General features: G+C 37.5%; 1 protein-coding gene across 1 annotated transcript in view; it reads left to right on the top strand.

The window, feature by feature from the left end:
- The window catches only part of LOC122791320 (intelectin-1a-like), a 326,139-nt gene that overhangs the window by 12,663 nt on the left and 298,088 nt on the right, over positions 1 to 15,388 (top strand). Inside the window, exon 2 of the mRNA XM_044059028.1 lies at positions 12,981 to 13,054. Coding sequence (XP_043914963.1) covers positions 12,994 to 13,054 — 61 coding nt within the window. The 5' untranslated portion in view covers positions 12,981 to 12,993. The remainder of the gene's footprint in view (positions 1 to 12,980; positions 13,055 to 15,388) is intronic.

Raw genomic sequence — 15,388 nt, 5'->3', positions numbered from 1 at the left:
TAAAGGGTGTAGGCAGGGGGGCAAGCCCCCCTGCCCGCCCCCTACTTAAATATACCAACTCTAAGACCGCACTACATTGAAGTAAATGAAAATCTCCCCTTATGGAGATTTCCATTTACCCGGACGATGTTCTGCACTTTCGGCATTCTTGACGCGACCATATCATATTTGATATTGTCAGCATTCGAAATGCTGATATAGACCCTTTCATTTAACGATCTCCCCTCCCTTTCTTTTTGCCTATACTCTCATTATGAATTCCTGGTAGAAAATGTAGCCTCTAGCCTACAGCCCAAACTTCTGCTTAACCTCATTCCACTCTATTATCTCCACTTTATTACCTTTCCTTTCTCTAGTTATTTGTTCCCCAAGCCTTGCTTCCTTTGTTAATTTTCTCCATTAAATTCCAACCACTACTGACTACTTTCTACACCCCTACTTGTAGTCATCCCTGTTATTAAAATCACCTTTCTCCATGCATGTGTTGGCTTAGTTCTTAGAATACTTTCTGCTATGTTATGAATATAATATTCTATATGATTGTTGGTGTTATCTTTACAGACCTGCATCCAAAATCCTACTCTCTTCTTACATCTCAACACCTCAGCCCTTTGCATCATCATCATCCATTTCCACTTTCACTTACAGCCTTCTGCTTGTATTACATATATATGAGCATATAGGAGGTTGGCATAATGGTAAAAGTATTTCCCTTACAGACACAAGGTGTAAGGTTTGATTCTCACATGGGGTCACTGGCTAGGCTTAAAATGGATCATAAGGGAGTAGAAAGCAGCCAGGCATGTGTATGAAAAATGTTGTGCTTGGTCTTTGATAGTGATGATAGGACTTGTTTAACAGAAATAGTAGGGCATGTGTGGTCAGGAAAGTAACAGCTAATAATAATAATACCTATCTGTCAATCTGGTAGGCCCGCTGAACACACAGTCCTTTTTCAGGGGCAGTTGTGGAGCAATGTCTGGTTAAATAACTTGCTCAAGGCCACACAGAAGGCAAATGAGTGCTGTGGGATATCACACCCTATACCATGGGAACTCCAGCTCACAACTTTAACCTCTGCACCAGCTACTTGACTATCATTAGTTAAAACTAAGAGTGAGGTATGTATGGTAAAACAATGGATCTTTCAGTAAGGAGGTTGGCAGTGATCTCAAGATCAAAGTAAACAGAACATTTAGTCATTAGTTCTGAGCAGAACTGGGTGTTACAATGTGAGGTACCCGCTATAATTAAAGAGAACTTTATGGTGGTTTTTGGCATTGGTGGGACATATTAATTCATAGGTAGATCTAAATTTTCTAATTGTGTATGTGAGATTTTTGGCAACCTGTTTTAGATCCCTTATTGTAGTGCAGGGAAGAGGTTTACTTATATAAAGGGAGTAGATTTTTTTTTCTTTTATATGCTTTCTTTATATGAGAACTCCACTGTAACAGTTTCTTCCTGAATTTCCTAATATGTTTATGGTATATGACAATGGATACCCCCAAAGTATAATTTTTAAGATAGGAGTAGTAATCAGAGGTAAATGCCATTTCTTTGGCTAGCGGATTAATAGAGGGTGGGGTGAGCCATTTTGAAGTTTATCTAGGTTATCCAAAAACAATAAAAGTTTTTGCTTTTGAGTAGTCTCTGAATATAGTAGGACTTTGGGGGGGGGTAATATTATTTCTGAGTGAGAAGATAGTCTTGTGGTCAGGCTTAATAGGTGGGGGAGCACATGGTCGGGTGCAACTGTAGGCAAAATTAGTAAAGACAATGTTGAGAAGATTTGTGCCCACATTTGGGTGGTATATGATTTTGTCACAAAATCTAAAAAACTCTGTGCAAATTTATTTGGGGTATTGGTATGCCAGTTGAAGGGAGGGTAGTTAAACTCATCTAGAAGCAGTGCAATGGGTTGAATATACAGCTTTTCCAAGTAATTTAGATATAAAATATGATTAGCATGAGACATAGAAGGGGGACATTGACTCACAAGTATATGATCCTTGGTTTTGTTTTAAGTGAACAGGACATTGGGTGGTTCAAGGTTGATATCAAGTGGATAAGATTATAAAGACACACACCCTACAGCTTCTGGTGGTTTTGAATGAACAGTAAGCTCTGGACCCAAGCATAAGGGAATGTTATAAATTCAATGATACCTCATTTCAGTAACAGTGCAAATAAGGATATGCTCAATGGCCAGGAAGTCAGCCTTGTGCTTTTCCTTATTAAAATATCTAATCACTAAGCAGGGACATGTTGATATAGGCTGAACTGGAATTTGCTTTGTTTGTACATCCAGTAGATGGACTCTGCCTAAAACAGTCACAATGTGGGCTGCACAAGTTCTAACCAGTATGTAAAATCCATGCGGGGAGATGTGCAGTCCATTCTGGTAAAGTCCATCTCTGGTAAATATTAGCCATCCATCCATATCCTCCCATGATGAAACTGGAATGGATCTTCCTGTAATGGCACCAGTTATTTTGCCAGTCATAAAAGACGATTATTTGTCCTTGTATTATGGCATCTTTCTTGACAATGGCACAATAGTGCTGCTTAAAATAGAGAGTTCCATTATGTCTCTGTTTATCTCCCACAGGGAAGAGTACTTAGGACAGTGACTGCCAACATGGACAACTACAAGGTCATACTCATACTTAGGGCCGAAGGATCTAAGGGGTGCAGTCACACTGAAAACTCTGGCACATCTCACCCTCTCCTTGTCATGTCTGGTGAGATTAGAATCTGTGTGCCTTACCATAGAGTCATCAATAAATAGGAGTTTACTATGTGAAGCTGCAGGCCTAATCAATAAATAGGACTTTACCATGCGAGGTTACAGCCCTAAGAGACATACGCTTGCACCACTGATGATTCTTCATAGATGCAGGTGAGGATGCAGGTGTGGGTATACACTGTGTACAGGTTGCTGACACTTGTTTGTGAGAGGCCTGGAAGTATAGTAAGCATTTCTTAACAACCTGATCATATGTTGATTTACTGTAGGAATGCTATGTAATACAGGAAGAATGCTTACCAACACTTGCTGATAGTGAAAGGGAGGTAAGACTCTAATCTGAAAAAAAACATCTATCCCTTTTGCAAACTGTATTTGCATTTGTTAGGAATAATGGGTTATCTGTAAGAACAAAGCAGTTGCAACACTGCCTCAACATGATAGACAGAAATAGGCTGGCCACAGAATGGAATACAAACTGATAATCCTTGTTGCAGAAACAGATAAGGACTATACAACACTGATATAACGGGTAATAATAAGGTTACGTTAATTTAAATAGCTTATGGGTTAGTGTATTATAATCAGATTGTAAGGACAATTGGGAGTACAGATTAAATTGGAGCAAGAAGTAGTGACCTAGGAAGGTAAGTGTTTCGAGGACAGTGGTAGTGGTTCAACTGGTTACAAAAAAGGTATGATGAGAGTGACAGGGATTTAGCTAGTTATAATAATAAAGATTCCAGGGCGGTATCGGCTAGTTACAATACACCTAGTAAAAATACTAACTACAGAGAGTCAGAAAAACACAACCTTTTCAATAAAGCTAGTGAACACACTGGCTACAGAAAGAACTTAAGAACATTGTGAGGCAAACAGTATCTCATCTGCACAGATAACCAGTAAGCACAGTAAAAGATCAAGTACATTAAGTAAGGTACAGTATTTGTAATAATTGGGGCAGACCACTAAGTAAGTAATACAAGAAAAATCAGGAACTATTGCAATCATTAACTTGACTAGCAAGGATAGTATGAAAAATCAGCCCTGGAGCATCAGCTAGACAGACAGCTAATCAAAAACTACAGAGAGGCAACACACCAGTAAATCTGCACACTAACTTCAGTTAGATAGGCAGACAACATAGTAAGTTAATTCAAATAAATAAAGATGCAAGGTGTAAAACGGATTAGCACAGTGCTGACTAGCTAAATAAAACTCTTAAGAAAGCACTGAAGCAAGCAACGCACAAAAAGAAATTCAACAACAGCAACAATGCATGCAGAATTACAGAAAATATAGCAGCAGCAATACTTTAAGCTCTTAGGGATACATATTCCATCTACACAGCAGCATTCTGGTGAAATTGCAAGAACAAAGGAAATAAGTACTGAATGCACTGCAACAAGTTAAGCAAAGTTAGAAATTTAGCCACAGTAAGAAAGGTAATATTGTAAGTATGGGAATGAATTGAGTACAGTCAGTGGGGAAAAAGCACAACAGAAAACTATATACTGTGAGCATGGAAACAAATTAAGTACAGCAGAACTATCTACTGTGAGCATGGGAGAAAATTAAGTACAGTAGAACTATATACTGTTTCATGGGAACAAATTAAGTACAGTAGAACTATATATTGTGAGCATGGGAACAAATTAAGTACAGTAGAACTATATACTGTTACATGGGAACAAATTCTATATACTGTTACATGAGAATAAAATAAGTAGAGAAGAACTATATACTGTGAACATGGGAACAAATGAAGTTCAATAGAACTATATACTGTTACATGGGAACAAATTAAGTACAGTAGAACTATATACTGTGAGCATGGGAACAAATGAAGGTCAATAGAACTATATACTGTTACATGGGAACAAATTAAGTACAGTAGAACTATATACAGTGAACATGGGAACAAATGAAGTTCAATAGAACTATATACTGTTACATGGGAACAAATTAAGTACAGTAGAACTATATACTGTGAGCATGGGAACAAATGAAGTTCAATAGAACTATATACTGTTACATGGGAACAAATTAAGTACAGTAGAACTATATACTGTTTCATGGGAACAAATTAAGTACAGTAGAACTATATATTGTGAGCATGGGAACAAATTAAGTGCAGTAGAACTATATACTGTTACATGGGAACACATTCTATATACTGTTACATGAGAATAAAATAAGTAGAGAAGAACTATATACAGTGAACATGGGAACAAATGAAGTTCAATAGAACTATATACTGTTACATGGGAACAAATTAAGTACAGTAGAACTATATACTGTGAGCATGGGAACAAATGACGTTCAATAGAACTATATACTGTTACATGGGAACAAATTAAGTACAGTAGAACTATATACTGTGAGCATGGGAACAAATTAAGTACAGTAGAATTCGAATCAGTACTGTTTTAGGTATTGTAGATACAATCAGAGTTTAAAGAGACTAAAAAATAAGGAATATTATGGTAACTACAGCAAGTTAAATAACCAGCAACTCAACTAGCAAGGATAGTAGCAAAAAATTAGTTTTTGAAATAAAAACAATTGATACAATGAGTTGATATAAAAAAGTATTAAAAACTCATGTTCACAATCAAGCCATGTGTAACTGTATCGGGACAATGCTTGAGTACAGAACAACAAACCATAACTTTCTTAAATGACTCACCTACCTACTGCACAATGGTACCTCCTATACTGAGCCAAGAGATATTGGGGTCTATATTATATAATAGAAATTTCAAAATGTTGAAGCACCTTTACTCGACACAAAAATGTTGAACACTGACTTTGTCGAATGGCCAAAACACTGATTTCTTTCCTAATTAGTTTTATGTTGTGTTGTCTGTTGGCTTTCCGATTTCTTCCCTTGGACAAAGTCAGCGTTCGACGTTTTCGTATAGAGTAAAGGTGCTTCGATGTTTTGAAATGTCGATTATATGATATAGACCCCAGATATTGCCAATATATTGGCTGACAGATTCAGTGCCAACTTTACCCCCCCAAGGACCAATCACAATACCAGTAGATTGCCAGTCACACAGTATTACTGCTGCACAGGTTAAAATAGCATTGTCCAAGGCCAAGAATACAGCTTCTATGGGACCTGACAATATCCCTGGCTGTGTTCTACATGAACTACAGAGTGAACTGGTACCTCGCCTGTGTGCCCTGTTCAATCACAGCCTCACCCCAGGCTTTGTCCCTACCAAATGGCACACTGCTATAGTCATCCCTCTCCACAAAGGAGGAGCAACTGCAGAACCTTGGAACTATTGCCCCATTAGCCTGACAAGTCTGACATGCAAAGCTATGGAACATATCATCATGGACCTAATAAACAAGGATATAGGGGAATCCCCAATCTCTGGATCCCACACAGTTTGGTTTTGTGAAGGGTAGGTCATGCTTGCTCAAATTTGTTGACTTCTTTGAGTCAGTCACCAGAGCTGTGGATGAAGGCAAGATGGTTCATACAGCCTACCTTGATCTGGCAAAGGCCTTTGATACCATACCCCACTCAGGAATCATAGGAAAAACTCACTAAGATAGGCATCAACCCCTATATCACTAGGTGGGTTGCAACCTGACTCACAGATAGAACCCACAGTGTGAAAGTAGCTGACTGCAAGTCAGACTGGCGACCAGTCATGAGTGGAGTCCCACAGGGATCGGTCCTGGGTCCTCTCCTATTTTGTATCTACTTCTCAGAAGTTCGGGCCAACACAAAGGGACTCTGGCTGACAAAGTTCATAGACGATTGCAAGTTGGAAGCCATTATTAACTCCCGAAGTGATGCTGACATACTACAGAAAGGCCTCACTGAGACCAACGACTGGTGTCAGAACCATGGTCTTAAGCTCAATGCCAAAAAAATGTGTCATCATCCACTTTGGGAAAAACCCAGTTCCCATGAATTACCACATTGATGGTAGTCCACAGAACACAGAAGGTGTTATAAGAGATGGGAACACAGGTTGACAGCAACCGCTCTTTTGACCACCACATTGCCACTGTGGTCAGAAAGTCCTTCTATGTGGCACATCTCATTACTAAGGGTTTTGCATCCAGGAAGAAAGAGGTCATTGTCTCCCTCTACTCTTCCCTTATTAGGCCAATCATTGAGTACAATGCCCCATTTGGCATGTACCTCACTAGAGACCTGCAACAACTCAAGAGGCCATAAAAGTACCTCACAAAGAGGATCCTAGGCCTTAAACATTTGTCCTATATGGACAGACTCAAAAAAACTCCAACTATTCTCTGTCTCATATCACTTACTTAGGGGCGATCTCTGCTGGACTTAAAAAGCCATGTCTGTCCCAGCTCTGTTAGAAATGCTACATATAAAGAAATCCCAATCCCTCTGCACCACATGCTCCAGAGACCTCAACCTCATTACCACAATCAACAGAATGTGCTGGAGGGACAGGTTTATAACCCAGAGACTGCCCGTGATATAGAATAGACTTCCCATACATGTCAAACAGAGAACCTCACTGCGCCTGTTCAAGAGAAATCTTGATGATTGGATGAGAAATAGAAAATTCACCCTGGGGATCACTCCAGTGGCTCTACTTGACAGAGGCACTTGGAACTAAGGTTGGATTGCACGATGCCAGGGTAATCCTATGGGCTAGGGTTGTAAAGGCTCCAGGGCCATTAGCCTAGTACACACCTATGAACCTATGACCCTACCATGCATATGGTATACAGATGTGTCTGTTGTACTGTATAGTATTTATAAATGTGCACTTCTCTGTCTCCTACTCTTCGACTATTTTATTATATTGAAGACTATTTATCACACTTTTTTATATATTTACATTGCGATTGTAACATTGCTGTTTAATTCTGTCCTAACTTTTATGCTTATCTGTGCCTAGGTTGTGGCAGAAAAGGGTCAATGGACCAGTCCACTTATCTGGTTAACAAATGGTAAATAAATACACAAATAAACTTGGGGAAACTGCATAGATAATAATAATATTTTAAGCGAGTTGTTGAATTTTACTCATTTAGCTAAGTTTTGTCTTTCTAACCACTTTAAGTAGATTCAGGCAGAAAAAAATATAAAAATAACCTTACCTTGTTACAGGAAGATGCAGAAAAAAAAGACATTAACGTATGATCAGAAGTGTATATAGTGCATTTATCTGTTAAAGGTAGTGTCTGTGGCATAACACTGAATATGTACTGCTGCACATAACGTAGCTTAGGTTCCAGATTTTAAACACAGTTGATTGTAGTTCTCCTTTCTTCATCTCGTTTTGTGCTTCAAGTGTTGTGCAAGGTAATGCTATCTTCAGCCATTCATCAGACAGACTGCTGAGTCACAATAACTCTCTCACTATATAGTGGAAGGGTTCCAGCTGAAGCAAGAACTCAGCCTATCAACAAAGTCACTTGGAACAGGATGGCTAACGCTCTTACTCATATCAGGAGCCATCACTAAGCATGGACTTAACTCAGTCCGAATAAAACTCTGTGTTGGCCATCTCAGGTGTTTCTCAGTTCCCAACATGGCCTTATGCATAGGAGAACTAGGCATCTGTCTAGAGGGTTGTTCTCGCTGCTGTGGTAGGAGCACTTTTCTGGGATTTATGCATGTATGTGTGTATGTATGTATGTATTTATTTATTTTCATAACATAAATAATTGCAGTGTTTCTTTACTTAAGGAAAATAAATAAATAATGGACTGCACAGAATGCAGCTACTCTACGATACAGCAGCTACAGCTCCTTAGACAGGTGATGTTGTAGACTTGGCCATTTGATTTGTTGGCCTCTTGCTCTATCCTATCCACAACCTTCCAAGACAAAAAATCAGGTAGATTATGGGCAGGAACAAGCAAGAAGTCAGCAAATTTTGACTTGTAGGGAATATCTGTGCTATGAAGAGAAAGTTGTTGTCAGTGACAGTGTGACATGTTTTTTTTTTTACTGTTACTGATAGAGTATTCAGAGTTTTTGTCTGTCTCTGATTTTGAAAAGTATCCCTGATTTCATCTAAGAAAAAAAATTACAGAATTGCCACATCAGTCCACTAACAGAAAACACAAAGACAGTGTAACATAGACTTGATGTAATACCTTTTATTGTGCCATCATAGGTTTTATCATTTTTTGAGCTTTTGAGCTGGCATGACCCTTCATCAGGAGTTATTAAGTTACAGATGTTAAATACAGTGCTTAAATATCCACTTGTGCCTAGAAAGGGAAGGATGTCATTTATTTCCAAATGACTGAAAAAAGAAATCTTGAAAATGCCAGTGTGAAAAAATGCAGCTCTTACCTCAGAGACATGCAGTGTGTGTGTGTGTGTGTGTGTGTGTGTGTGTGTGTGTGTGTGTGTGTGTGTGTGTGAAAGAGAGAGTGAAAAGGAGTCTGAAAGTGTAGAACAGGGTCACAACATTCTATAAATATCAAAGTTTTGCATGTTACTTTATAGTTAGTGTTCATTTAGCAGAAAAGATAACACTCAGAGAAAGTAGTCTGACATTTAGTGAGATGATAACTAAACACAAAAGATTCTTACAGTGATTCGTTAAAACTGGACAAGGAAAACAAAAATATAGAATTTGTTAGTTGCTAGTCTGTCTAAACAAGCAATCATAGAAAACAGAGGTTTTGGTTAACAGAATATAAGAATTAACGATAAAGCAGAGTTCACATTGTTGAGAAAGGCAGGGACCACCTAGAGAATAAGATACAGGATTAGAATGCATGGATATCGTATGGAGTTACTACACTACACAGGCTGTTGTTTAGATAACTAAAAAAAGGTGGTGAAAGTGAAAGAAAGAAAAGCACATGGATTGTAAGGTAACGCTAAGGTTCTGAAGAACAGCGGGATTGGGAAAAAGTTTTGTTAGACAGTTAAAGGACTAAGTGACTGTTACAGCACCTGTATTTTATTAATGAAAAGAGAATGGTTACTTTCTCATAAGCAACATTCTGGTCAGGATGGTAGTAAGCATAAACTTGCGAAGAGTGCACTGTCTAGGAGTAACAAGTTGGAAACTTCACAATGATCATTATTTTCCATAATCAAACATCAGGTGCATATACAGGTGGTTAACTGTTGTGGGAAGCTATGGAGACATGCTGTTTACATATGCCTGACAGTAATGAGTTGCAGTAGGTTATGTTCTAGTTGTGTTTTCAGTTTTGCCCATTCTGATGTCAGAGAGGTACACAGACGATTGCTGTCATTAGAAGGAAGGAGGGAGGAGTTTTTTATATATATATATATATATATATATATATATATATATATATATATATATACATGACAGAAGCAACCTAAAATATGCTACTGTGGCCATTTCTGCTTTCACTTTCTTCCCATTCTAACCCCAGAGACAGATATACATAAGGTGATTACCTGTTTTTTTTTTTTTTGAGTTTATCCACACGTCTTTGTTTCTTCTGTTTATTATGAACTGCTGTTTGCCAGCTGTGAGCATTAAGCCTTGCATACAACTTATTTCATCTTTACATTAAAAAAATGAATTTCTTTTCTTACTCAAGCTTTTTGTTTCATGCATCATTGGAAAAATCTCTAAGCTATACCTCAGAGCATCTAGAATTTCAAGGTTTCTGGGGACATGGCAGCACAGTAGCCTCCAAACCCCCAATTTAATGAATGTATGTCCTCCACGGTTATCGCAGTGCAGTTTTGGTCAGTTAGGGTGTATTAAAAGGATGCAAAAAAAGTTCCTTCCTTCCTCATTCATTTTTCAGATCATCATTGGCTGAAGATTAAAAAAAAAATCTAAAATGCACGTCAGAGATATACTAGAACCACCCCACATGGCTTCTAGGACTTGCCCCTGGATTAGAAAACATATATATATATATTTTTGTGGTTATTGCAATGTAGTCTTGGTCAGTTTATATCTGCTGAAATGTTGGAAGAAAAAGCAAGTTGAACAGTATGATTTTAATATCTTTCCTTGATCTTTATTTTTGTTCAGGACATCATTGGATAAAAAAGGCTGTTAAAAATCTCTGAACTATAGCTCAGAGAATCTAGAGTTCCCATGGCTTATGAGGGCCTAGCAGCTCCTCCACTGCCAGCTTTAGTTATTTCCTTCATAGTATAATCCTGGTCAGTTGGGGAGTGTTGAAAGGATTCAGGAAATGGGCAAAGTTGAAGAGTAAGACAAATTCTTTCCTTAATCTGTATTTTGTTCAGGCCATCAATGAAAGACCAGTTTGTTTAAAAAAATTCTAAAATGGTCGTCAGAGATCTAGGATCCCCATGGCTAAATGCATTTCTTGTCTCCATATTTATCAGAGTGCAGTCTTGCCCAGTTAAAATGTGTTAATTGAATGAACAAATACAGGAAACAAATGACAAGTAAGACAAACTGAGAAAAGTAAGAAAAAGTAACCCGGATGGTGTGTGTTGACCAGGATGGAGGGACAAACCAGTGGTATACTAGGTGATATTTTTATGTGGAGGCAGTCAGCAGTGAGGTGGGTGCTGTGAATTCCTCTAACTAGGGCTAATTTACCTAAGACTGACCCTTGATTGTAGTTTTCTTTTCACTGTTACTTGTCCAGTATCACAGAAGCCAATTTGGTGTTCATTAGCCCATCAGATTAGATGGTTAAGTTACACTGCTGTATTCAATAAGTAGCAGAAGGTCCCTGCTAAAGCAGTAATCAGATAGTCAGCAAAGTTAGTCATGAACAGCCCGCAGCACAAACAAGAAAAATAAGAAATTAGTGCATATACAGTATACATTTATATATATATATATATATATATATATATATATATATACATAATATATATATATATATATATATATATATATATATATGTATACATATAGATCACATACAGAACACCGACAGCCCAAAACACCATCACCCATATGGCCAATGCCATATGGTCAACACTCACAATATCGACAGCATCACAACTTCACAAAAAAGGAAAATAAAATTTCCTTTTTTGTGCTAGCACTGGGGCTACACCCCCCTGCACCCCCGTACCTTTAATATACCAACTCCGAGATCGCACAACAATGCAAGAATGGAAATGTTTCCATTCTGCAGTATTGCGAGATATCATTTCCCCATTGTCGATATTCTGAACGTCGACCATAAGGCGTCGGCCATATGGGTGTCGGCATTGTGAGCTATCGGCATTCTGTATGGGACCTATATATATATATATATATATATATATATATATATGGATCCCTATCATATGACAGAAACCTCATTTGACCTCATTTGACTGAAATGCATTTGACTGAGACCATAAAACTAAAATTTCAAATGACTGAAAAGTCACTTGACTGAAACCCATAAGACTGAAACCCATAATACTGAATTTCAACATACTAAATTGTAAACTGGACCATATAAAATCAGACTAGGAGGCGGGGCTATGCCCCCCACACCCCTAATGTAAGGAGCAACACCCCCAAACTATATATCTTAACTCTAGGGATGCACTACAGTGGGGAAAAGGGCATATACCTTTCACATACCTTACAGTAGTCTACATGCTGCTACAACTATGCCCTTTCCCCCACTGTAGTGTCAAGCCTGGAGTTAGTATATATGGTTAGGGGGTGTGGGGGGCTTAGCCCCCCACCTAGTCTGGTTTTATATGGTCCAGTTTAAAATTTAGTATGTTGAAATTGAATATTATGGATTTCAGTCTTATGGGTTTCAGTCAAGTGACTTTTCAGTCTTTTGAAATTTTTTGAAATTTCAGTCTTATGGTCTCAGTCAAATGAGATTTCTATCATATGATAGGGATATATAAATATATATATATATATATATATATATATATATATATATATATATATATATATATATATGCACCCTTTTATTACATTTTATATGACCATGGAGTTGAAACGAATGAGTCAGTCACCAAATGCAAGTACCTAGGTGGTGTAGTTGTACTGTACAGAAAATCACTTTTAGTTGAGAGGTGTGTGAGGCAACATTAGGAGTTAAAATGTGTCAATATTTGTCAGAACATGTACTATGCATGTAAAAGGTCAGAGCCCCTCATAGTAATATTCCTAGCACTTTCAGTATCCTTTTCATTTCCGTTCAAAGCTTTTCTGACATGGAACATACTTTATATTGTCTAGTCTCAGTGGTGAGTATAATATGTTATTAATACGTTGCCTATAATGTGTCTGCTTCTGTATTCTTTCTTTATGTTTAGGTCATCTTAAGCCATGAAGATATCCTGGTGTCCTGTTTTCACTGCAGTGCTGATGCTGACAGAGGCAATCTCAAGTAAGTCTTACGTGTTTGTATCAGTTGTTGAGACCCGGCAAGATAAATGCCAGCAGGTATTGCAAACGGAATTAGCTATCCTGGTACATTGAAATGTATTGTTAGAGTAGCACAGCCAGAATGATATTAAAGAGCAATTGCACACAGTTGTCTGTGTTTTCAGGTCTTAAAAAAACAGATATACCTGTTTTCTTTCTTTTTGCTTTAAACAATAGAAACAGCTGACAGTAGTAAAATGCTACTTCTTAAAGAAGGCAAAGGTTTCTTAAGTTTGTTCAGTGGCTAATGTCTATTATTTGATATTGTCTGTTGGCTGGCAGGATCTAACCATAAATGAATTATGTTTTAAATCACATAATTGTGATCTTGCTATTTTGTTCAGGAGTAATTGGTGGCTATGATACTTTTCAGTTTATATCGCTAAGGTAATGCAAACTCTAGCTAGCAATACTTTTTCATGATACTCAGTCCTTTCCATGTCCATGAAGAGTGCTATGAGTGATACAAGAGTATATAAGGTAAGAGAAATTATATGGCAGGATGACCAAGCAGTTTGCTTTCCTTTGCATGATGAGCTAAAAGCACATGGGGCCTTTAAAGACCTACTATTGTTAGAGCTGTCTCACTACTTTGATCTTTTTTGCCTAGCTGGTGTATTTTTCACTCAAGTCCCACATGGCATCTGTTATTCTATTTCTGTGCCTTTTCTTTCTGTTGGAGTTCATGTCATTCTCACAAGATGCTTCATTTGTTTTTTTAATTGACCTGCATGTGCTCAAGAAATGCTTTACTCTATCCAGATTTGCTGTCTGGTGCGCTGTCCTAGGCAGTATTTATCATTTCACAACACACAAACATACTCACAAGCACTGTTCTTTAAAACTCTGAGCAGAGCAAGGGATAATATAGTTAAAGTGCTACCGTCCATCTGTAGCTTTTAAACGTTTAACTGGCTTACCTAAAGGTCAGACATGTCTGGAGTCTGTGTATGGTCAGCCATTTGTGAGGTAGAAGGCACTGCCTCCTGTCTATCAAATACAGTTACTGTGGTTTCAGTGTTTAATGCTTCTCATGTCAATATTTTTAGGGTCATTTGCTACCTCTGTGTTATTCATTATTCCTGTTCCTTTCCGATTTGAATCTGATGCATGGAAACCTCTTTGTTTTGCTTAGAATGTCTGCATTTTGGCTGAACACCAATATAATTATAACTGTTCGAGGTTACTGTGTCTCTCTGTATATACCACCTTCTCCCTTTTCCCTCCTTTATGTTGCTTTTCCTTTACATTGGAGTGAATGGACATCATTCTTTCACTTTTTTCTTCTGTCAGTTGCTTTCTGTCTAAAACAAGTCTCACAGAATAAATTCTGTCTTCAGTTTTACTTCATTCCTTCATTTTAACTACCTGTTGCATAGAATGCTCTTTTATTTAATTCTTCTGCCTTGCACTGTCAGACATGAGTTTAGAACTCTGCCTGTTCCTCAGCAATAATAATAGTGAATCTTTTTCTTACTGATATGCTTTTCCTTCTTGATACTTACCTGCTGCTTACATTTTTCCATTTTTGGTCTTTTTGCTTAAGTTGATAGAAAGTTTAGAATTCTGTTCAGATTGTGCATTCTGTACATTGCCCTAGGATACACACATTCAGTGATTCTTTGGCTTCAGTTCTACTAATCACTTCTACACCCTCCTCTACAGTGCCTTCAGACTACATTTTATTGTGCAAGTCCTTGCCTTCCACTGGTTCATCTTTTGTAGGTTACATTGTCATCAGTATATGCTGGTATACATTTTAATTCTTTTTCCCCTAAATCACTTCCTACTATCATTCTATCTTCTATCCTTAACCATCACACTCCCTCTGGCAAAATAAATCTAACACTTAAACCTTTCACAATCTGAAATCCCACAAAACTAACAACTTGTACCTACAACAACTTTATTTCCTTCTTACAAATATAATTGCACATTGCATCCTAGACAAACTTGACTTAAACTGCTACTTTCTTTACATATTCAGCTTTAATATGTATATAACTATAACTGTAACACTGTATTAAAGTTAAATGTTATATTTCTGTAATAAAATGTAATGTGTAAATACAAGTGTAAATTTGTCAAAATGTTTGTACTTTTTGTGGAGCTTTTCTCCCCAGGCCTCCGCTGAAAATGGGTTGCTGATCCAGTTGGACTTTCCCAGTTAACAAATGTCAATAAATAAATAAATAATAAATTAGTGTTATTCTTCTCTCTTTATCCTTATATACATTTTGTACTTTTAAGGATTTCTAATACTATGCCTGAATCTTTATTTTTTATCATACACTGT

The sequence above is a fragment of the Protopterus annectens genome, chromosome 17.part0 (genome assembly GCF_019279795.1).
Source record: "Protopterus annectens isolate FY-2018-M chromosome 17.part0, PAN1.0, whole genome shotgun sequence".
NCBI classification, from domain to species: Eukaryota; Metazoa; Chordata; order Ceratodontiformes; family Protopteridae; genus Protopterus; species Protopterus annectens.
The sequence above is the reverse complement of the archived record's forward strand: the minus strand, read 5'-3'. Positions and strand labels throughout refer to the sequence as shown.